The sequence below is a fragment of the Cajanus cajan genome, chromosome 5 (genome assembly GCF_000230855.2).
Source record: "Cajanus cajan strain Asha chromosome 5, NIPB_CcT2T_4, whole genome shotgun sequence".
Classification (NCBI taxonomy): Eukaryota; Viridiplantae; Streptophyta; class Magnoliopsida; order Fabales; family Fabaceae; genus Cajanus; species Cajanus cajan.
The window spans coordinates 3,904,661-3,928,389 of NC_138521.1; the positions used below are offsets into that span (position 1 = coordinate 3,904,661).

General features: G+C 30.7%; 2 protein-coding genes across 3 annotated transcripts; one reads left to right on the plus strand and one right to left on the minus strand.

Moving 5' to 3' along the window:
* Window positions 1-491: 491 nt before the first annotated feature.
* LOC109809105 (Tudor/PWWP/MBT superfamily protein) lies at window positions 492-6,058 on the minus strand. Its single transcript, XM_083074756.1, has 3 exons — window positions 5,451-6,058; window positions 2,958-4,027; window positions 492-2,096 (listed from the first exon to the last, which is right to left on the minus strand). The coding sequence occupies exons 1-3, from the start codon at window positions 5,639-5,641 to the stop codon at window positions 1,015-1,017; spliced, it is 2,343 nt and encodes a 780-aa protein (XP_082930882.1). The 5' UTR covers window positions 5,642-6,058; the 3' UTR covers window positions 492-1,014.
* An 8,170-nt stretch (window positions 6,059-14,228) lies between these two features.
* LOC109807860 (Ubiquitin-conjugating enzyme family protein) lies at window positions 14,229-21,773 on the plus strand. Of its 2 annotated transcripts, none has more exons than XM_083074757.1 (11): window positions 14,229-14,461; window positions 14,584-14,676; window positions 14,791-14,858; window positions 15,451-15,484; window positions 15,645-15,714; window positions 15,857-15,914; window positions 16,158-16,286; window positions 20,300-20,391; window positions 20,639-20,717; window positions 21,201-21,279; window positions 21,391-21,773. In XM_083074757.1, exons 1-11 carry the CDS (start codon window positions 14,455-14,457, stop codon window positions 21,471-21,473), a joined length of 792 nt encoding a protein of 263 aa, XP_082930883.1. In that variant the 5' UTR covers window positions 14,229-14,454; the 3' UTR covers window positions 21,474-21,773. The 2 variants fall into 2 exon arrangements, with proteins under 2 accessions (XP_082930883.1, XP_082930884.1); XM_083074758.1 differs by having other exon boundaries at window positions 14,231-14,461; window positions 14,611-14,676.
* Window positions 21,774-23,729: the final 1,956 nt, after the last annotated feature.

Consider the following 23,729-nt stretch of genomic DNA (forward strand, 5'->3'; position numbering starts at 1 on the left):
ACAATTTTTTTTCTTTTAAATGAATATTTTTTTACTATCATTTGAAAGATATCATTGGTGTAGTACAAAAAAAAAAGAATAAATTACACTAATAGTCCCTAAAATTTTGTAAAATTGTACAAAATCCCATACTTTTTCTACCCCTACAATATACTCCTTTAATTGTTTGAAAACTATTACATTATCACCCCTTGTATATTTCTTTAACCCTCTTAATTATTTGAAAAACATTACATTGTGACCTTCTATTTTATGTCTTTGTATTTTTTGTGTAATTTCATAACCGGGGGATTGGGGGAAACAACTAGGATATGAAATTTCATTAAAGAAATGTACTATTAATAAATTAAAATTATTCTCTTCTTTCTTTTGCATGTTACTTAAAATAATCAGTAATCACAACCAGAAACAGCTAATTATGTATTTACGCTAATGAAATAACACCCAAAATAAAGAATCAGCATAGACAACGAAGAAAATGCAAAATAATATGGGCAACCGGCATATGTATTGATATGCATAACAAGGTTCCATACAAACAATAAATTGAAATGGGGATTGATCCAAATGTTCTCATAATTGCATTTTTCTTTGTTTTAGCCTTGTAGGATTCATAGAGGTATAAACTATCGACTCCAAATCCAACATGAGTATAAAATGTAGTTATTGAACCTCCGTAACATCCTAATTCATTACTTTATAAGAACCTAATATCAGGTCAAACACCTAATACTAGACCATATCCCTCTTTACACCTCATCCAATGTTACATTATTTACAGAGCCAGGAGAAGCCTCAGATGATTTATAACTCCCTACCACTACATGAAAATGTCTTGAAAATTGTACAGAAGATTCAACCTTCATATATGTGGGGCTGCAAACTGTGCATATAGTTAAAAATAAGTAGATAATATTATGGTCTGCATAACTAAACCAAAATCTCTCAAATTACCAAAGAAGCATTTATCCGCAGCATCATCCATTCATTCTAAATCCTTCCCAACAACACAAGTCATGGATTAGATGTTGGTATTGCACGGTGTGTGGACCGTGCCTGACCACTCACTGCTTCATGTATCCTACTGAATACCAATGTAAGGGGAATACAGGCTATAACTGGACCCTTCAGCTTATCTACCACCGGTTTTCTCCCCTCTTCTGACTGCCTGTGACCTGTCAATGATGACAATTTCCGAATCTTTTTATTCGAAAGCCCAGATTTTTTCATCTTGGAAGACTTACTAGATAAACGCCTCAAATTCTTGGATCGTATTCTTCCGCTGACCAATTTTGGTTTGGCCACACAGTAGACATCACTAGCCTCCAAGTCACATCCAATGCCACTCAACATTTTATCACAATGACCTTCATCCAAAACCTCAACCGTCAAAGGGTGTCCAATGAAGGCTTTGCCATTCAGTTTGCTCACAAGAGAAACCAAAGGCACATGCTGTGGCCGGTAGCTGGATTTAACTTCTAGCTTAACATCGTATAATGAAGCATCAGAACAATGATTTCTTCCAGGAAAATCTGACATTTGATATCTGGAGTTAACAGTAAAGCGTGAATGGCGATAAGGAAGCAATCTCTGAGGTGTGAGAGATACATCGGGCAATAGCTTTGCCTCCACTGTTGTACCCTTGATATGCTTCAAGTCCCGAAATCCATCTAGTTGGCCTTCAGCAACAGGTTTGCCCTTAACTTGAGAAGTACAATTGTATGAAGTGTTAGGGGCACCCATTTCATTCCAATCAACTTTCTGACCAGCACCCTGATAGATTCCATCTGAGTTTCCTATTCCTGGCAAATAAGCACTGGATTGATGGTCCGTGTCCTCATATTTTCTTGAGAGTTGCTTTATATTTTTACTAGTATGTCTCGATTTCCTCTTTCCTTTTGACTGCCACTTTGAACTACTTTTGTCTGCTCTATGGCCAATATTGTGACCAGCTGCTGAACCAGTACAACCAGGTTCATTCCTGCTCTCATTTCTCAAAGACACATCTTCACATTGACTAGCATTACAAGATGGTTGTCCCAATGCACTAACTTGAGGCTTGCCAGATGAACAAGAAACTAGTACAGATGAGAAACCTGGAAAAAGAAATTACATCAGTGCATGTTAATTATCCATCCCACATCTTTTCAAACCACAACATATAAAATGCAAAGTTGTAGTACAGCTAAATTGAAGCACTACAGACAATACAATTAACTATATTTTACAAGTTTCAACAATAGGTAAAAAAGGGTTTTATTGATTAAAGATAAACAAATGAAAATAAGGGAGCAAGTAGCATTGATATGCAAACCTCAGGAAAAAAAAATCACATATTATGAAATTTATATATTTATTCTTGCACTATAACTGGGTGACGCAACTCTAACCAAACAGTTTGTACACAACTACACATAATATCGGGACATAAGCAATAACCATAAAAAACCAGACAAAAGCAAGCAACAATCACAATGGTGAAGAGAAGCAAGTTATAATCAGATATAACTGTTTCTGCAACATAGGTAACATGAGTGCCACTTGCTCGGGTGCAAAATTTAAAGTTGGTGAATCTTGATATTTTACTTCCAAAGAAGCCAACCATAAAACCATGTTGTAACCTAGCCTATTCAACTGTTATTAGTCTAATGTATGATCACTGTGCCTCTTCCAGAATCCACATTCAATTTCCAATTTTTTTTTTCTTCTGAAATTCATGTTCTGAGTAAGGCAACATAAACTATCTATCATACTTATGCAACACACCCATCTAAAGACTTGAATCTATCAAGAAACCAAAAGGGAGAAATAGAATAATGAGCAAAAAGGAAAGAAAAATAATATTAGCAAGCAGGGGTAGAGAGGATCATGAACTACAAGACATTTCAACGACAATCGTAAACATTGCACTTTACACACACAAAAGAACCTATAGAAATTCAGATACTGTGGCATACCCAGAGTGCGTTTTTCCTCCCCTAGAACCCCAACAAATGGCACATCAAATAGTTTTTCAGGAGAATTTTTGCCCACTAGCTCTGGTATGCCAGAAGTCTCATTCTCCTTGACCCCATGATTGATCTGGGAAGCATCATCACTACCATGGTCATGAACAATTAATGAAGTTCCATTCTCACAAGCAGCCTCATTACCATCTGAATTAAGTGTTGTCACTGGAAAAGTTTTCTTTGAATCATTAGAATCTAATCCTGAAATTCTTCCATCAGTTACCCCACAAAGTGGAGAACTGCTTGAACTGAGAAGTTGATCACAAATGACAGGAACTGACACCATGGCTGTACTCTCCAAAACCTTAGTCAATGGTCGGCGTCGACTTTTCCTTTTCAGGAGTTCAGGAGCATTTGCCACTTGTGATCTCTTCCTTTTCATTGTCGCAGAATAACCTTTACCACCATTTACAGAAGTCCCATTTGCCAGGCAGTTCCCTGTGGTTGAATTGTTGAGTGAAGCACTAATGTGCTGAACAATCTCCGATGTACCTGTACCTTGGACCTTTCTTTTTGACATTACACCAATGCCTAGGTCCTCAAGTCCTCTCATTCGCTTGACTCCTTCAGATCCATCATCTTCTGAATCATTAGGTGTTCTCCTCCTCCTTCCTTGCACAGATTGCATCTTTAAAGAACCATTGTGATTAGGCTCTTCAAAAGATATGCCAGATTGTGACAATTCTGGAGCTGAATTAGAATTGTCATCAGAGTCACTCGGATCATCAATCACATCCTCATTGTCATCTTCAGAATTAGACATAAGTGGTAACTCTCCAGCTGATCCTCCATTATCACTACCAGATTTATCTAATCTGGAGCATAAGCTTAATGGTTCCTTGTCCAGGTGAGCACTCTCTAGTTCAAGAGCATGAAGAATAGCATCTTCCCTGCGAGCATACTTTACTGCCTTCTTGTTTGAATTTGCAGCAGATGCCTTTGCTTTCTCAATGCATTCATCATACTCTCCACAGCGAAAAGCTTTTACCCGCTTGGATTTCTCAAGATTATACCAATCCCTGCATCCCAAAGAAGCTTTTCCAAAATCAGACCTTATGCAAATTTTAAGAAACTTTAATAGCTCAAACAAATTCAAGAAAGACAACTGAAGTGCACAAGCAGATTCAACTTTTTTTTATATCATGACAATGAATCGAATTCGGGAAGTTACAGTGGAAAATCGGTAAGTTCCCTACTGGCAAACAGCTTACAGTTCAGCTAAAAAGGGAAAGCCATGTCCAAAACAGTGGTGACAACAACCAAGTTCTAAAATTGGACCTGATTATTCTGAAAATCTGTTTGTAGCCTAACCAGGAATTATAGATTTATAGGATGTAAGCATCATAATGTTTCTCCAGAGACAGACAAGACTATATGGTTCAATTTTCATTCTGGAAGAATGAAAGGTAGTAACCACAGCCAACTATAATTGCTAGGATCACCACATTTGATAACCTTCCCAAAAGCTTGCTTGGATGTAATAGTAATCAAACAAGAAGTAACTAAAACTAAACCTTACACAAGGTGATTTCTTAACCTATATCATGACACCCAAAAAGTTTCATCCATTTATCTTAAGTAACCAAAGAAAAACAACTTCATAACTGCCACTCTCATCAAAAGTTGCATCTTGATCTTATGCTACAAAAAAAATCAGAAGATAAACATTCACAGAAAAGCCACTCGGGATATTTCTGCATGTCAATGTGAAGGCCCATGCCAAGCAATTGACATTGACCAATCAGTAAAAACAAAGCATTTTCAACATAGTTTAGAACAAACAACAAATCAGCAAAAACAAAACAGTTCCGATCATATATTTGGAGAAACATAAATTAGTTATACTCTTTCCTAAGCTTCACCTAACAGGAAACAATGACAGACACATTTAATACCTCTCTTCAATACCAATAATATTAATTTTATGGTTTAAAACGCGATAGCTCAATGGCTGCAAAATCCCCAATAATTCAAAAAATAAAAACACACGCAACCCCATCAAGTCCCCAATAAAGTTGTGGGGAACACAATTAAGAAACTGAAAGAACAACTCAATCCCACAATATCTCCAATGAACAAAACCAGAAACACCAAAAAAACTGTCTAGAAAATCACTTTAAAATAACGGTCCACACTCGACGATTAGCATAAAAACCCACATCACATTAAAATTACAGAAAAGCTTGTCCCAAGTATCTCAAATTCCCAATCCACTATCTGGACTGAAAACGCCACTTCAATCAAGAACAGTCCCCCCATCCCAACCTCACCCAAAAAAAAATAAAATAAAACTCCAGTGATCAAAATCAAACCAGTATCATATCACATAACCACAACACCATCCAATTAAAACTTAAAAAAAAAAAAAAAAAAAAGTTCAATCAGAAATATGAGCAAGACACAAAAGAAAAAAAGTTGAGAAAAGAAAAAAGAAGCACTGACACGCTTGCATCCTCACGACCTAAGAGCTTGACGGGTGTACCCGATCTCGGAGAAACCAAACAACTCTCCGACAATTCATGGTGACCCATTATCCGACCCGGCCACCAGGACCCGTTTCGGCGTCGGACCCAAACCAAGCCACCGACGGACGCGTCGATTCCGTTCATGTTCGACTCACCGGAGCTACCCATTTCTCAAAACCCCTTAAACCCTCTAAAAAAAATAAGGATCAATCCAAACGCGCCATTGCGGAGCTACCCACTTGGGAAAGGGCCCAAAGGTTTCGCTTTTGCGCCAAACGGGTGAACCCCTCGAAGCCCAAAACCCCTTTGGAATGAGTAATGGCGCATGCAGGGAGAAGATCTAGGAAAGGGATCTACTATGGCGGTGTGCGAAGGGTTTTTGCATTGGGTGCGGTTTCATGAGAGGGTGCTGCTCATCATCGGTGCCAACTTTACTCTGCAGTGTAGGGAGAGTGAGTAGTGAGTGAAGGTTGAGAGAGAAAGAGTGAAGCGGTTTCTGAACTAAGAGAGAGAGAGAGAGAGAGAGAGAGAGATAGAAGGGTTGGGTTCCTTGTTTGGATCAAAACGTGACATTCGTATCTTTAGGCGATGATGGCCCATTACATAAACAAGCAGGGAGGAAGAGATGTCTTCGTTTTTGTTTTTTCTTAAAATTATAATAAATTAATAAATTATTATGTAAATTAATAAATTAATATTAATTTATGTACAAGTTAGTTTGTAAAAAATTTCTTCTATTAATTTTTTCAAATTTATATTGGTTAAGTGAAAAATTATATATAAATTAATTTTACTTTATTTTTTATTTTTGTGTAAAATTTTGTTTTAATCTTTCTCTAAAATTACCTTAAATTTATTTTATCCAAACAAGTCGTGATTGAATTGGGTTCAGTTTTATTTGAAAATAAAAAATAATAAGAGTCTATTTTTTATTAAAAAGAGCCCATTTTTTCAGTTGAAGTGGCACACCGTTTGTCAGGTTTCTCCTGTGTTGTCAGCGTACATGTATTTATTATTATTGAGTTTTTAAAAATATGGTATCAGTTTTTTCCTTTATTGGAGGAGGTGCTTCGGTTTTATTTCTTATAAAATTTGAGACTGTGTATTATGCGTAAAACGTTCCTGGTGTGTTTAGACGAAGAATTTATATAGGATAATTCATTTATTTGAAGAATTTCAAATTTTTTGAGATGAAATGCTTTGTTTAGATGAGGAATTTATAAAGAATTTGAAATCCAAACATTTGTGAAATTCCTTAAAATAGTAGAATTTTAAATTTTTCCAAAAACGAAAGAATTTGAAATTTCTCATATTTGTTTTTTCTTATTTCACCTATATATTTTATCTTATCTCTTCATTCTTTTAATTATTAGATATTCAAAAATATTTTTAAAATTATTAAATATTATCTTATATTAATTTTTAAAATTATTAAATATTTAAAAATGGATTAATATTTATTTTTATAAAATTTAATTTAAAAATCTCAACATATAAATATATTTTTAAAATCAATTTTACTATATGATGGAATCAAATTATCATATTCAACCTAACAATTTAAAATTTAAGAAATTTAAATTGACTCATCCAAACAAAATATTTTAAGAATGATAGAAATTGAAATCAAAGTAATTCAAATACCAAGAATTTAAAAATCCTTGAATTTGTAAAATTTCTCATCCAAACACACTATAAGATTTTTCATCACTTGTTTATTTTATTGTGTTTCTCGTCTCATGTTGTCGGTATTTTATTTAAGCATCTTCTGCTAAATTCTAACTGTTCTTTTATAGGTAGAAGAGAAATTTTAGAAATTAAAAATATTTGAATTTTTTAGAATTTTAATTATTTTTATTTTTATTTGTATATTTTAAATATTTTGCTTGAATAAGTTAATTTAATTTTTTAAATTTTTAAATTCTTATTTTAGATATGATAATTTATTTTCATCATGATAAAATTGATTATATATATATATTAATATTTTAAGATTAAATTTTATAATAATAAATATTGACCAATTTTAAATATTTAATAATTAAAAATTATTGATATTTTATGTTGAATTTAAAAAAGAAGTGAGGGAGGTAGGAGATAAAAAAAACAAAATAGAAAGAAGAAAAGGTGAAGAAAAAAGAGAAATAGAAGAAAGATAAAAATATATATATATATTAAGATTTTTTTTGTTTTTTAGAATTTGAAAATTCTATTATTTAAAAAAAAAATACAAATACTTAAACTTTGAATTTCTAAAATTCTCTATCTAAATAAAATATTTTTATCGTAAAATATTTAAAAATTTTAAAAATTTAAATTACTTTATTTAAATTATCTGTCTAAACACTCTAAATTTATAAGGTTGGAAATAGTGATAAGAACTAATGATAAATTATCACAATCCTGAATTTTTCTCTTTAGTTTTCCATCATTGGGTCATTGTCATTGCAAATTCTAAACATCTAGCCTTTTCATTCTTATAGTCACCACCATCTTTTTTGTTAAAATACTTTTTTTCTCCTTTAATCACCTTTAAAGCACTTCTATGTACCTTCACTTCCATAATTTTCACCATAGGACCACTCTTCACCACTTACTTTGGTTTATATTTTTACTTCATAACAACTGTATATCGGCATAAGCAATAATTCATTTGTTAGGATTATAAAAGTACGTTGATTATTATTATATGGGAAAGTTGTCATGTGTAAGATTTGTAATATGTTAGTTTTAACTTTTAAGATGTCCATAGTGATGTAACCAAATCTCATCCCTAGTTGGCTTTAAATATGTACAAATTATTATGGTTACATACATTGTCACCTTTCTTGACACATTGCTAAAAGAGGTGTTGTCAAAGGTGTCAAACGAGATTTGTTAAAACAAAGCATATGAAGGATGTAAAGATTGAGACTTGAGAGACAATATCAGTGAAAATGTGAAATTTTAAAACAAAAGTGGTAAAGGTTAATTGTGGATGTGAAAATGGGCACAGAAAGAACGTAATCGGGTTAGAGAAATAAATTGATTGAGATAAAATAATCAAACATTTGTTTTTTTTTTTTTTTTAAATTAATAGTAATAACCTGAGATTTTTCTAATCATAGTTGGAATGATCCTCGAAATAATAAATAAGAAATAGTAATAAAAGATAATACAATGCTTTTTAAAGTTTATAAAAAAAATAAAGTGTAATTTAGAGTTTTTCAAACTCTCTTATCTCTTAATTGGGATTTGGTGGAAGATTTTTTTTTTTTTTTACTTAAAACTTTTTTATATAGAAATGGTTAAAATACATTTTCATTCTTTCAACTTTTTATTTTCAAATCATTATTTAATTTTAAAAAAAAAATAGTTCCTCAGAGTGCTTATGTTAAATTAAATTAATTTTTTTGTCAATATTTTTGCATTAAGAAGGATATTTGGTAAGGGAAAAGCATTTTTATATATGAGAATCATGATGTTTGAGAATTAAAAATCTTAAAAATAGCTTAAATTCTTTTGACTACTTATAAAGATTTCTAATAATGTTTATATATGTTTCTTAAAAAATAAAAAAAATTCTATTTAGTTACAATATTACTTTCTTAACTGTATGAATATTTTTATAAAAATATCTTTATTAAAATAACTTCATTTTTATAATTTATAAATTTTAAATAATTATAAAAATATCATATCTTATGAAAATTATATAAATATTTGGTTTTTATTATTAGTTAACAAGATAAATGATAAAAAAAATAGTAATTCTTACCTAATAAACAATCAAATATTTTATAATAAAATAATTTGTTAAAAGTGTATATACAAAATGTTGTATTGATTTCTTTTTTTTTTCTTTTTTAAAAAACAATATCATAAAAAGGGTAAAAAAAATAAAAGGAAAAAATAATATGTCTACAAAAATTTAATTTAATTAATATTTTAATTAGTTAACAAAATTAATGTGTTTTGTATTTTTTGTTCAAATGATAATGGATAAAAAAAATATTAATTACAAAATAAAAAAGCATTTGATGGAATCACAAAAACACACAATTTAACATATCAAACAAATAGATATAAAAAAAATCAATAAAACAGGAAATGATAAAAATAATGAGTCTTGCATTAATAAAAATATTTACATCACACAGAGACATAATAACAAGAAAGATAAAGGCTTGCATGGAATTTATGAGAGAGTACAAGATGTTGTTATCTCCAACTCAAAATTTGATAAATGAACAATGATGTGTGAAAAAATGAAAGTTTTGGAAGAAGATAAATTCCAATTATATGCTTTTCTATTTTAAAAAGGGTTAATATATTTGTAACAACTTGTTATGATCCTTACACTTAACAACTCAATATCTAGCAACGAAAAATAAATAACATCTGCCTAAGGATTACATCAAGTGGCTAATGGATACTCAACTCTCACTATATACATACATATTTACAACTAAAAAGACACATAATATGTGTGTATACCTATACAATAATCCAAATAACCAAGTGAAACTCTAGGTATCAATCAAGTGCATCTATACAAAACTACACAGTAGTAGTATCAAAAAACATCACTCCACCATTTGTCAGATGACCTCTAATGCACAAAACCTTATACCTATCTCTATTTTGCTCTTATATTAAGTATGATTATTGCAGTCCAACCATACGAAATTATGCAAGGGTAAGCTAAAGTTCAAAGAATAAACATAGTTAGAATATAAGTAAAACAACTATACAATTAACATGAATAACTCAATCTATTACAACATAATGTCAACCAACAATTTTCAATACAATAACGCATATTTTCAACTTATACATCACATCATCAACACCGCAATTTGCAACATAATATCACATTTCATCACAAATCCACATTGTAACACAACATCAACAATTCGGATTTCAACACAACAACATAGTATATACAACGTAACAACTACATGTATCATCACGTATTTTGACTAGGAGATCTCCTACAACACAGGTGAATAATTTAAGTGGTTTGACCTTATCAAATCAACAACACAAGGTGATACTTTTGAACTTGATAAATCAACAATAAATTTGAATATGAATCCATAACACAACATGGTTAATCGAATGTCGCTACTTAAATTAAAAAATTTAGTACTCCTATCGAGGTAGAACGATAATGACCTGCCATAGCCATCACACTTACGGATCACAACTGTAACTACTACTTAGGATCATATACTCACAATACCAGGATATGTACACTGTAGTAGGTAAATGTTTAAATATAACTAAAACAACTATACAAGTATATATACAATAATCTGATAAGTACAAAATATAAAATCCTAAGTTATCGATCAAACAACGTTTATATAGGCCAACAAAAGTAGTTGTTAACTACATCGCTAATGATATGGCCTCACTACAGCTCCAAAAGCTCTCTCTCCAGCTAACTTTGCCTTACTCTTATGAAAATCATAATCATCGCAATTTAAACCACATGAAAAATATACAAGGATAAACTATATTTCAAAAGAATTAACATATCAATAGCCCAAAGCCCAATTTAACAAAATAAAAACAACATACATCGTGGAATTTAGAACTGAAGCCTTTAACAAATTACAACTTAGCATATAGGCAACACAACTTTTCAATGATGTGTTACGTCGCTTAGCAAGAAGCCCTAGGGGGCTCAACTCACTCAACTAGATGTTGGTTACTCAACGAGAAGCCCTAGAGGGCTCAACTTGCTTAGCTAAATGTTGGTGGCTCACTTAGATATTTGTCGCTTAGCGAAAGGCTATAAGGAGCTCAGTCTATTGAACGAGGTAACATCCCTTAATGACTATTGCTTGGATGTTTTACCTTTGTGATTTTTATACTACCTTTTTACTAATAACTAACTAATGTATTTAAAAATGTACATGAGATATATGAAGTAATATGAGAAATATGTGATACATGAAGTGAGATCATGTGTATGTTATTGCATCGAGTTAGTCTGACATGCATCAATGACATAAAATATGTTTTTGGGGTATAATGTGGAATACACCGGTAAGAAAGGTCCTTTTTGTAAAATTTTGGGAATCAACCTTAGGGATAACTCAATTTGGAATGTCTTAGTCCTATTATCATGTGCATGGGATATATCTTATACGATTTAGCTATCTCAACCATACTCTGGTAATATGTCCTCTTATTGCGAGTGTGCAAAGAGTGTGACCCAACATGCACTCCTATACTACTCTACGTGTATTGTTAGTGGCAATGGACAAATGTAATGTTTTTACTAATGTCAAATACATGATAACATGTATTCCGTGTCCATTGCATATGCATTATAGTGTTAACTGTTATTATTTATTATGTCATGAATAAACCAAACATGATAATGATATTGTATGTGTATGTTATGTCATATCTTGTCGTATGTCTTATTTGTGTTTGATTATCCGATTTGCATTTCTACACCATGAGTCAAAGTGAGATATTTCTTACACCCTTTTTATATTTATTGTTGCTCTTATGTTTATTTTGCAAGTGATGATCAATATGATGCTGAAAAATGTTGGTGATGAGGTTTAAGCTCCATGTTAGGTTTTTCTGATATGTGACAGTAGAGTATAGTTAGAACTTTGTTTTTGTTGGTTCATTTGGAAAACATTAGTTTTTAGTTTCTTTGTAATTTTTATAGTTATGTTATGTCATTTGTTTAAGATACAAAATATGAGTCTTTATACTTGTAAAAATTTTGAGTTATTTTATTATATTGACTTTATTTAATTTTTATATTTTCATGTGTTATAGTATGAAGGGTAGAAAGTGCCATAAAATTGTTTTATTTTAATTTATATTTATTATATTTTAAATAAAATATATTAAATTTAAAATAATTAAAAATAATCATGTGCCACAATATATATTATTTTATTTATGAAATATAATTATTTCACATGTTAAATATGTATTATATAACTAAGTTTCACAATAAAACATATACAAATAAATAATATATAAATTATATTTAAAATATATTTAAATACATAAATTATATTCTAGATTTATGATAAATAATTTATATTATAATATAAAATTATTTTAATTGTTGATTATTTATTTTTAAAATATTAAAAATTAATTTGTAAATAAATCAACTTCTATATATTAAACGTGAAGATCTATCTTATACGAGAGTGTTTTTAGGAGATTTTTTTCCAACAACAAGATTTATAAGAATTTTTATAACTTCTTATCTAATTTAATTTTTATTTATCATAATAATTTATTAATTAAATATTAATATTTTAAAATAAATTATGAATAGATAACAACTATTTTTTTACAATACAAATTATTTATCATAAATCTAAAATATAATTTATATGTATAAAAATATTTATGTATATTTATTTTAAATATAATTTATATGTTAAAATATAATATTTTTATATATAATTTATTATAAATTTTAATTATATTATTTATAACTATTAGGGAAAAAGGCACTTTGTGCCTCTTAATTATTTTAAAAAAAATAAAAATAAATAATAAATAATAAAATGGACAACAAGTAGTTATTAAAGAGTGTGGCCAACCACTAGGATATTAGTCTAGTGGTTGGGTAGGGAGAGATTGAGGTAGTTAGAAGTATGAGGATCTAGGTTGAATCTTCATTGCGACCATTTTTGTAATCTTTCTTATCTTTACAAAAAAAAAGTGTGGCTAAATTACCGATTTTTTGGAGTTTTTAAAAAATTAAAAATAATGAAATATGTAATTATCGAATAGTGTGAGGAAGTTGCTAATGAAATGACATTATAAACTCATAATTTTCTAATTTTTCCTTAACAATTGAAGGGTTTAATGGTCCAATTGAAAATAGAAATAAAAAATAATTATAAAGAATAATATTTCCTTTGTATACTAATATAAATAAAAATGCATGTGCATTGCATATACTAAAATATTATTATTAAAATAAATAAGAAGTTAAAAGAATTTTTAAAAACACTCTCTTATCGCATAAAAACATATTATATAGGGAAATTTCTAGATATAAGGTAACCAATTCTTAGAGTAATTTAATTTAGTGAAGAGATGAGGAAAACTCGATTAAAAATTGTATTTAATATACAAGAATGAATTTATGTATTTAGATTTTTTTTATATAAATTATAAATTAATATAAATTATATATTAAATATAATATTTATTCATATTTTAGGTTTTTATAATTTTATATATAATAAATATTTGACATGTACATTTTACAAATTAAAATCGATTCATATATATTATACATGAACCTTTACTTTACACATGACTGTTTTTAAGGATTTTTTTTAAAAACTAGAAGGTTTGTAATTATTATTTTTTTATTTTCTAATTTAATTTTTATTTATTATAATTATTATAAATTAATATTAATATTTTAAAATAATTTATTAGTAAATAAAAATAAAAATTGTTTACAACATAAATTATTTATCATAAATTTAAAATATAATTTATATATTATATTATATTATATATATATATATATATATAATTTTAACATACTAGTAATTGTATAATTTAGAATCATATTTTCATCCGAGAGTGATTTTAGGAGGTACAATATTTTTTAACTAGAGTGATTTTAGCTGATTTTTTTAATGGTAATATCTGTAGATAATTTTTAATTTTGCATCGATTTTGATTCATCTTAATTTTATTTTATTTAAAATTTTATCTGATGTATATGAAGTATGAACCCTTGTGGGCTAGTATTATGATCCGATTAGAAAACGAGGTTAGACAAACCCAGATCGAGGACTAGTGGAGAATAGGATTCATATTGGTTAAAACGTACCGTTTAAAGAGAAGCAGTGTTTCAGTGGTTAGGTCTTCTCTGTGCTAAGCTGCACCCTACACACACTGCTTCTTCTTTATTCTAATCCCATCCTCTCTCTCTCTCTCTCTCTACACTTTCAGACGCATCTCCCAATTACTTTCCAACCATGACGGGTAATTCATTGTTCTTAATTTTATTTTTTATTTTTTAATTTTTCCCCCTTTTCGTTTTTCGTTTTGCAAATTCCTCATTTTGTTAATTTTGGACACTGCCCAATACGACACCGTTGGTTAAGCCTTCTTTGATGATGCGTGTCACGCAGACTTCAAACAAGAACAGGATATGGAGATTGAAGCATTAGAAGCTATACTTATGGAGGACTTCAAAGGTTTGTTTATTTATGCCATTTAAGATATTATATATTATTATGCAAAATTTACTTTTTTTTTTTCTTTCTTAATAATAAAAAAGGGCTTGATTTTCTGTTTGACATTCCATGTAGAAATACACTCTGGTGAAAGTGGCCTAAGTACTTCCAATCGGTGCTTCCAAATAAAGGTTGTTGCGCAGGTAAATGTTACCCCTCTCTTTTAGTGTGGTTGCTAATGTTATGTATTTTTGTTTTTACTTCTCATTTTTTAAGTCGGAAGAGTTGGTTTGTAGTAACATGTATGGTGGTATTCTGTGATCCATATAGCTGGCCCTACCTGGCGGAAAATACTTTTGCTGTTGTTGAAATCTATGGCATGGATAACTATGATAGTTGCTCTTATGTAGCTTATTTAATTATGATGGAAGCATTTTGTGTTTATGTTATAGTGATCCATATATTTTAATAATCGTTTAATTTTTCTTATTCTATTTAATGAAGTTCTCCTGTTGTTGAGAAGAAGAGAACATGTCCCGGTTGTTTGTAGTGTTCTGACGCTCATTTAAATTATTTGGAATATTATTAATGTCTTTTTTTGGTATAGAGTAGAGTAGCTTGTTGTGCTCTGTTTGCTGTAGTTTTATCTTTTGGGGATTTGGAAGTTGGGTTATTTCTATTATTCCCCCGCCTGCTGATTGATGCAATGTACTTAGGGAACTGAGATGTCTTCCCTATCGAATAACTTGGCAAAAAATATCCTTATATTTTTTTAAATATTATTCATTTGTTCAGGATGACGACGTAGATGGGCCAATAACTAATCCAGGTTTATTTTTCTCTCTCTTTGATATATTATGCTCTTTTCCATTTTGGTGTTGTACTTCAGATTTTGGAATATCTTGTTTTTCTTCCTAAGATGTTGCTTTACTTTTGGAGATTATTTACTGCATAAAATATGAAAGATGCAATTGATATTTTTGTTGCAGCTCAACTGGCTTTGATCTTTTCACACACAGAAAAATATCCCGATGAACCTCCACTTTTAAATTTGAAAAGGTCAGTATTGCTATTATAGTAATATAATATTTATTATTTTTGTTTGTGTGTCCAGTTAATGTCAATTGCATTACGAATGATTTTGTTTCATTTATTATACACTAATATTACGATGTGGCCATATTTCACCAATACTCAACAGTTTGCAAGGACTATCAACCGAAGATCTAAGGATTTTGAAAGAAAAACTTCAACAAGAGGTAGTCTTTTACAATGCAGTTTTGTTATTTAATGTTTGAGCATATCTGGTCTCTGTGCTATTCTTGCACTGGTTGTCATTCAGATTGAAACACATATTGATAGCCACTTGGAATTTAATATGTCTGCAGTTGTTATGTGTGCATTTTCATGTTGCACAAACAACTAATGGTTATGGAACTCTAGATTTGTTGTGGATTCTTGCTGGGTTGTGGAAATTTTGATGCAAAAATTGTGTTCCACAGGCATCTGAAAATCTTGGTATGGCTATGATCTATACACTTGTTACCTCAGCTAAAGAGTGGTTGGCTGACCGGTTTTGTGAAGATTCTGCTGCTGAGATTATTGAAGCAGAAGAAGCAGCCAAAGATGATGTAAGACTGTCATCTATTTTATGATTTCTTTTGAAATTTTGGTTTGTGTGTTTCAATTGAATTATTTTTAGAGATTATTTCAATTATCAATTATATATAGTTATTTATTATTATAATCAATTATATGAAATTTTAATGTCAGGACTTTGGACATGTTAGGTGAAAACTAGTTTTAAGATAATCTATTTTGTTTAGATTGTCTAAAGTAATCATTTTTGTTATAGTAAAATTACTATAAAAAAAAAGGTATGAGCTATGAACTTATTTGTAGTGGTTGACTCTGCATTTAAATTAATCAATTGTTAGTGACAAAATAGGAAAATAGAAGTTAGCTAGAAAGTTATTTGTTAGGTATTAACCATATTCTTCAAAATCTTGCTTATTTGAAAATAACGTTTTTCTTTGTAATAGAATAATCTAAGATTGTCATCTGCTGTTCACCAATATTACCAAACAAGAGAGAACAATACTATAAACAGTTTTTAAGGAAACAGATTATAATCTCTAAAAATTATCCAATCCAAACTTGGGCCTAGTTGAATGCTTTCTACTTTCCAAGAGTAAAATAGTATAATTTTTTATATTACTGAATGTTAGTAAGCTGCGATGCACCGGTGAATGCACATGGTGAAACAATTGAAATTGTATAGTAGTCAAATTGGATATTCATAGCATATATAAAGTATCAAGATATAGATTAAATAAATAATGCAACTCAAGATAAAGCTTGAATGGCTGAAGTTAACTTGATATGGCAGGATATATAAGCTAATATGTATAGACTGGTGAAAGTTCCTGGAGGAACTGCAATCAGGATAGTTACTAAATGTAGTTATATGTTTCATCTTCTCTGCCATCTCAATCGTTGATGCTATCCTTTTTAGTTTCCATAATATTTTCCAATGTTCTCGTGTTTAGACTTTGGATCTAGCTCCTCGAAGGTGAGAAAATTGCACTTTAGAGAATAAAGTGCAACAATAATCATTGATTAAAAAATCAAAGGTTGATATTATAATTAATTTTAAATTTTATTTAACAAGAATTTGATTTTATCACAAATCTTAATTGTTAATTTTATAATCAGCAATTGCGTGTGGACTTTATCCTTTAAAGTACTCCCCCCTCATTTCAGAAGAGTCAAATCCTTAGACTTTACAGTCTATTTCTTGGGCCCCAACTCCATATTCTGAGTTACCACCAAGTTTCAACTTTCTCGGACATCAAACATCGGAGAATGGCAATTTCATCTCTTCAAACACTAATGAAAAGTGGAGAGTGGGATTCTATCATTCAAATGGATATGAAGGGGTGAACTTTAAAAAGAGAGGAATAGAGTGCCCCAGCTGCTGTAGTGAGGCAGGGGGTTTGTCCAGTTCTGGGACATGGAAAACCCTTTTAAAGTAGAGACTCTCCATCCCATCTTAACAGCCTGGATTTTAGGATTGGGGTCTTCTTTACATTAAGTTGTATTGTATCAGAAATTGGTTTTCTGCCCCCCTGTGCGAATGGACTACTCTTTTCAATCTTATAGGACTGATGAAGGAGCATGATTACCATATCAGCCAGTTTTTAAGGCACAAAACTCCCATCCATTGAGGAGTCTTTCCCCTCTTAGCAACCTGGCACTTAGGAGTGGATTATCCTGGACATATTGAGCTCCACCCTAGTTGGTGTAATACTTCCTCCCAGTATTGGAAGGGACTATAACCTGTTAGATGTATGTGTCTGTGTTACAACATACCTCATTTTAAAACTAGACTGCTTTAATGGGATCATGGGCTGACTTGTACTTGTAGGAAATATAATTGCTAAAAGCTTAAGTTGTTAGTTGTGAACAGTATAGTTCCTAAACGCCTAAGATGCTAACTGCTGGGAATATATTTTCTTTGAATACCAACTCCTTAAATCTTAATCTATTAGGTTTAGGTGGAGACACATGAATGTTTTTAAATTTCTAGCACATTCATTATGCAAAAATCCTTGGGCTCTAAGCATGGCCAGTGCTTAAGACCATCATCTTACAAAATTACAATTTAATTATAAAGAATGGAAATGGCTTGGATGGAACTCAACTTCTTGGTCGTATAAGCTCTTATAACTTGTAAAGAGGCAGGATCTAGACAGAGCCTGCATTTTTTTATTTTTATTTTTTTTATATATCACCATTGAGAATCCCATGTTCTCAAAATTCTTAGTTGTTTTATTCCCTGTTTCATTGTATTTTTTTCTTCTGTAAAAGAGATAGTAACTTGTGTCTGAGATTTATTAGGAGAAAGAGCTGTGTACAGCTTGTAGTACAATTGTGTAGAACAAGATTAAAGCTATATACATTATACAATGATTTCTGATAAAACAATAAATGAGATTGCTACAATTTCAACATAAAACAAGAAAATAGAAAAGGACTTTACCAGAAAATGGTTTAGTTTTGTGTATGGAAGAAGTTTGGCTGTGTAGAAGGAGAAAACGTGTGCTTGTAAATCTTAGGCATCGTGTAGGAGTAGGGACAATTACAGAAGGGTAATAGTCAAGTCGTAGTGAATAAGAGCATGGTTGTCAAACTCGCGAGTCAATTCGTAAACTCGTACGAGTCTACGAGTCTAGGGTAGCCAAACGGGTTAACTCGCCCATAGACTCGTTTTTTGGTAGACTCGGGCTGACTCGGGTAGACTCGGTCAGAATCGCGAGTCTGAGGCCGAGTCCACGAGTCTGGTTCCGTTTTTTTTTCACCCCTAAATGGCCCAAAACGACGTCGTTTTACCTAGGGTTAGGCATTTTTCCCTTCGCGCGAAGATGCCTCCATCATTCTCACGTTTTTGACCTGGTTTCTCTCCCTCCGAGCGTTCGAACACTCATCTCCGCTGGTACGAACGTGCATCTCTGCTGCTACGAATGTCCATCTCCGCCGCTACGAACACCCATCTCCGCTGCTAGGAACGAGCATCTCCGCCGCGTACGAACGCCGCCGCTGCATACGAACGCGCGTCCTCTTGCTGGGAAGGACGCGGGTTTGTTTCTGTTTTCTCTCCCTCCGCTGCATCTCTGCTGCATACGAACGCGTCTACGTGAGTGCTATTTCTCACTCTAGCATTTTTTGATTTTTTGGTCTGTTAGTGTTATTCACAATTTATATACTTAGTCTCTTACTCCTAAAATTAGCAAGATGTCTGAAACCGGTGGTGGCTCAAAGTCTTCAAGCAATGCAGTTTCTTCTTCCAGAGCAAGGAAAAATGCCCTTGAAACCGGTGATTTAGATCTTGTTTTATGTTTTTGATTTGTGGACCTATGTGTTTTTGACTTTTTGTTGTTTATGTATGGTTTAAGATTTGTATTATGACATTTTATTGTCGTTATTTGACTTATTTCAGACTTAGAATGTTGAAATAGTGATATCATATTGTGTGTGTTCATGTTTTTTAATATCTTTTAATATTAGGTAGACTCTTACGAGTCTATGAGTCGAGTCTACGAGTCGAGTCTACGAGAGCTCCACGAGTTTGTGTAGACTCTCGAGTTTGACAACCTTGAATAAGAGGACTGATATGATCAAAGTTCAAAGTCCGATAACCTCCTATAAATTTTTTTACTATGATGGAAAATTACCATTTGACCAACTTATTGTAATATATTAGGTTCAATAACCTCTAACACACTCAGTTTACTATTCCTACTTGGTAGATGTTTTTATTATCTGACTTTCTCTTAGTAATTGTTACAAAAGCTTTCCCACTAGATTGTACATGGTAGTGAGCATATGGAATTATAAACTATACATTCATTTTTATATATAATTACTTCTTGTTTATTAACATGTTTTGGAGCATAATCCTTAGTTCTTAAAACTCATATTCTAAAGGTAGCAGTAATGGTTTGTTTCTTCTGATATTCTTACCTGGATTCATTTTAAGATGATCTATTTCCTATGTAATATATTCTTTTTATGATTTTATACATTTGCATATGAAATTGTGTTGAAAAAGCTGTCTGACAATATTATCTAAGCAACATTTTAGATAGTGATACCCCACGGGGAACCAGTTACTGTTGAAACATTTTTGGCATGGAGAGAGAGGTTTGAAGCTGAACTAGCATTGGAACGTGCCAAGTAAGCTCCTTTTAGTTTTCTAATTCCCTAATCTACAATTTGGAATACAAGTTTTCTGTAGATCGATGAATCTTCTCCATGTGTGACACGTGATTATCTGTGGGGGATGAGAGGATTGTAAATTTGAAATGTAGCAGTATAACAAATAACATAATAAAGAATTAGTCAACCAGTTCCTCAAATTCTGTTTAATAACCTGCCGTAACAACTTTCCTTTTGACACCAAAATAATTTGTTCTAATTGCAGGCTAATGCCAGAGGCTGCGCTCGCAGCTCCCAAGGAAAAGAAGCTCTCTGGTAGACAGTGGTTTGAAAGTGGAAGAGCGGTACCTTCTTGTTCTTACTATAATTATTCCTATCTTGATGTCCGAAATTAATCTGTGTTAAACGTTCAACAACTCAGGCGAAAAGAATCCACAACTTGGATTTAATGATGTCTGAGAAAAGGCCTGTGGCCAAAAAATTATTGGTAAACTGTGATTCAATGCCTCCAAATGAAACATTAAAAATTGAGATAATTATTACAAAGGATATGTGGGCTGTAAAATTTATCCCAATTAGCCCAGTAACCTCTTGTTCACTTCGTATCAAGATTAACCATACTAGTGGTTAATGCGTCCTGGTTGTTGAATATAGTCACCCAAGGTTCCTTGTTAAATGAATCTTGCTTAAAGCACTCCATAACATAATTAACCACTCTTGGTTAATGGATCCCATTTCTTTAAATTTCGTTCCGATTGGCATCTTGCGATAATTCTCTTAAATTTTATGAACATATAAATATACCAGCTATTTTTGTACATTCACAGAAAGGTGCAGCTGCGGTTGCGGAGGAATCTGACGAGGAGGATGAGGAAGATATTGATTTTGATGAAGATGATTTTGAAGGTATTCCCCTCTCTCTCTCTCTCTTTCTCTTTAAACACAGTTTTTCCATTGGAACAAATGCTTTCTTATTTTGAATATAATAAAATACATGTTTTATGTTTGTCATGACAGATGATGATGAAGAGGATATGCTTGAGCATTATCTGGCTGAAAAAACTGATTCATCCACACATTCTTCGAGGAGAGCAAGTTAAATTGAATATGCCGCATATCGCAGTTTATGACTTGCATATCAGGCAGAGTTTTACGGTTTGCCTCACTGACTGAGGCAGTTTCTGCCATCTTTCTAGGACTGGAGCATTTGGTTTTTTGATATTTATCAAGTTACAATGCAGAAGTGTTTGATGTGTGATATTGTAAACACCGTTTGATATAAAAAGATTTTTTTTTGGTTGTAGCCATCATCCTTGAATTGTATGAAATCAGTAACACATGGTTAAACAACTTTATAACCCAATTCGAAGTAGAAATAAGATGATTTATTTCATTGTGAATGTGTGTATCTATTCTGAAGTATCCTGTAAGAAACTAAGAATACAACTGACTTTTTGACCTTTCAAATCGAGTATGGAGATGTCTGAATTTGAGTTCATTCAAGTTTAGACATAAATGGAATTCTTAAATTTTATTTATTTTTATGGGATATGGTCATATTTATCTTGAAATGTAAAACGAAAGTTCTGCTGTGCCCACAGTAACCCAAGTTTTTACGGCATCCAATGCAAGTTATGATTGTATAACACCTATTCAACCATATTTTTCTTAAATATTTCGCCTTTTTTTTTGAAGGACCAGATCTCTGCATCTTAATTACAAATGGGGAGGATTGGTCCATGCTAGCCATAGGAGAGGACCGTTTCACTATGTAAATAAATTTTGCATTAAATTTAAAGTTAAAGGTCAAAGCCACAATAAAGGGGTAGATAGTTTTTCTAAATATTCAATTTACAACGTCAGGCCTATTTGATTATAACAATAAATTATGATTTGATTTATAGCAATAAATTATTTGAAATGTATATTCATATCAATTTTTGTTTTTTAAGAACCAAAATACATATTTTTGACACCAACCAAAAATATTAAATAAAACACTAAATACATCATAAAATAAAATAAGAGGTTATTCCAAGTATTAAATAAGATTCATCCTACTTCAAAACATGATTAAAAATATAATCACTAGTTTAAATAATCTAAATTTTCAAAATATAAAAGTTCATCATAATTTTAACAAGAAATGTAATAAATTGTTTTAGTTTGTAAACATGGACTTGCTAATTTTCTTTAATGTATTCTTTATTTAACAAATAACAAAGAATAAGATATAAGAACAATTTTCAACTTACTAAATAAACTAATACAAATTTAGATAATAAGATTAAGAGAAAGATAAATTGGGGTAGTAATTTTATAAGCATATTCTTACTCAAATAAGAGTAGTATGATAGATTCACAAATGAAATTTTATGTGCATGTAAATTTAGCTAGGATTGAATTTGATTGGATGAGACTAATTTTCAAAAAGGTTCAAATATGTATTTAGTCTCTTAAATTTAGGATAAATTTATTTTTGGTTCCTCAAATTTAAAATTATTATTTTTAGTCCTGTAATTTTTAAAAATCTTATTCTAGTCCTTCAAATAACCAATAATATATCTGAAAGTGATAGATTGATATAGTTATATACTATCAATTGAGTTTAAAGTGATATTTTTACTAATAAAGATACTATTTGGTAGATTTTATGCAACAACATTTAACATATTTTCTAACAAAATTTAAGTATAAGAACTAAAATAAGATTTTTTTTAAAATTATAGAAATTAAAAAGAATAATTTTAAATTAGAAGAATTAAAAATAAATTTATCTTAAATTTAAAAGACTAAAAACATATTTAAATCTTTTCAAAAAATCATATTTGAAATGTGATCCAATAAAAAAAACAAAAACAGGTATTTTGACTTTTTTGTTTGTTTGATTTTTGTATATTCAGTTTTCTGACTTTTTGGTTCATTTTCTTTCCCCAGGTTACATTGAATCGGCTTATGAAAAAAACTTATTTCAAAATTTCTTAGATTACCTTAGAGTTAGGCTGACGCTTAACCTAGGACTTGTCTCACAAAAGTGTGGAAACATGTCTTAATCTAAACCAAAAAACAAAAAAAAAAGGGAAAGAAAATACTTTTTTGCTTTTGGTGTGGGCATAAAAGAAAATGCTTGAATCCCATATATTGCTTATTTTTTTTAGGGGAGAGGAGAGATTCCCTAGTAGAGTAGTAGGCATCTTTCTCAAGGTAATAATTTTGTTCCATATATAAATATAGACATTTATGTTAGCAAAGATTCAAGTCTCTATATACTATCTATGTAAAATATTTTTACACCACTAATTAAATTTATTTTATACATAATTTTTAAAGTACTTTATCTAAGTTTATAATAATGA

Coding starts and splice junctions, on each gene's coding strand:
- LOC109809105 (XM_083074756.1), bottom strand. CDS start 5,641: ATGGGTAGCTCCGGTGAGTCGAACATGAACGGAATCGACGCGTCCGTC. Junction 4,028..5,450: donor GGTCGTGAGGATGCAAGCGT/GTCAGTGCTTCT, acceptor TTTGGGATGCAG/GGATTGGTATAATCTTGAGA. Junction 2,097..2,957: donor GGAGGAAAAACGCACTCTGG/GTATGCCACAGT, acceptor TTCTTTTTCCAG/GTTTCTCATCTGTACTAGTT.
- LOC109807860 (XM_083074757.1), top strand. Junction 15,485..15,644: donor TGGGCCAATAACTAATCCAG/GTTTATTTTTCT, acceptor TTTTTGTTGCAG/CTCAACTGGCTTTGATCTTT. Junction 21,280..21,390: donor TGATGAAGATGATTTTGAAG/GTATTCCCCTCT, acceptor TTGTCATGACAG/ATGATGATGAAGAGGATATG.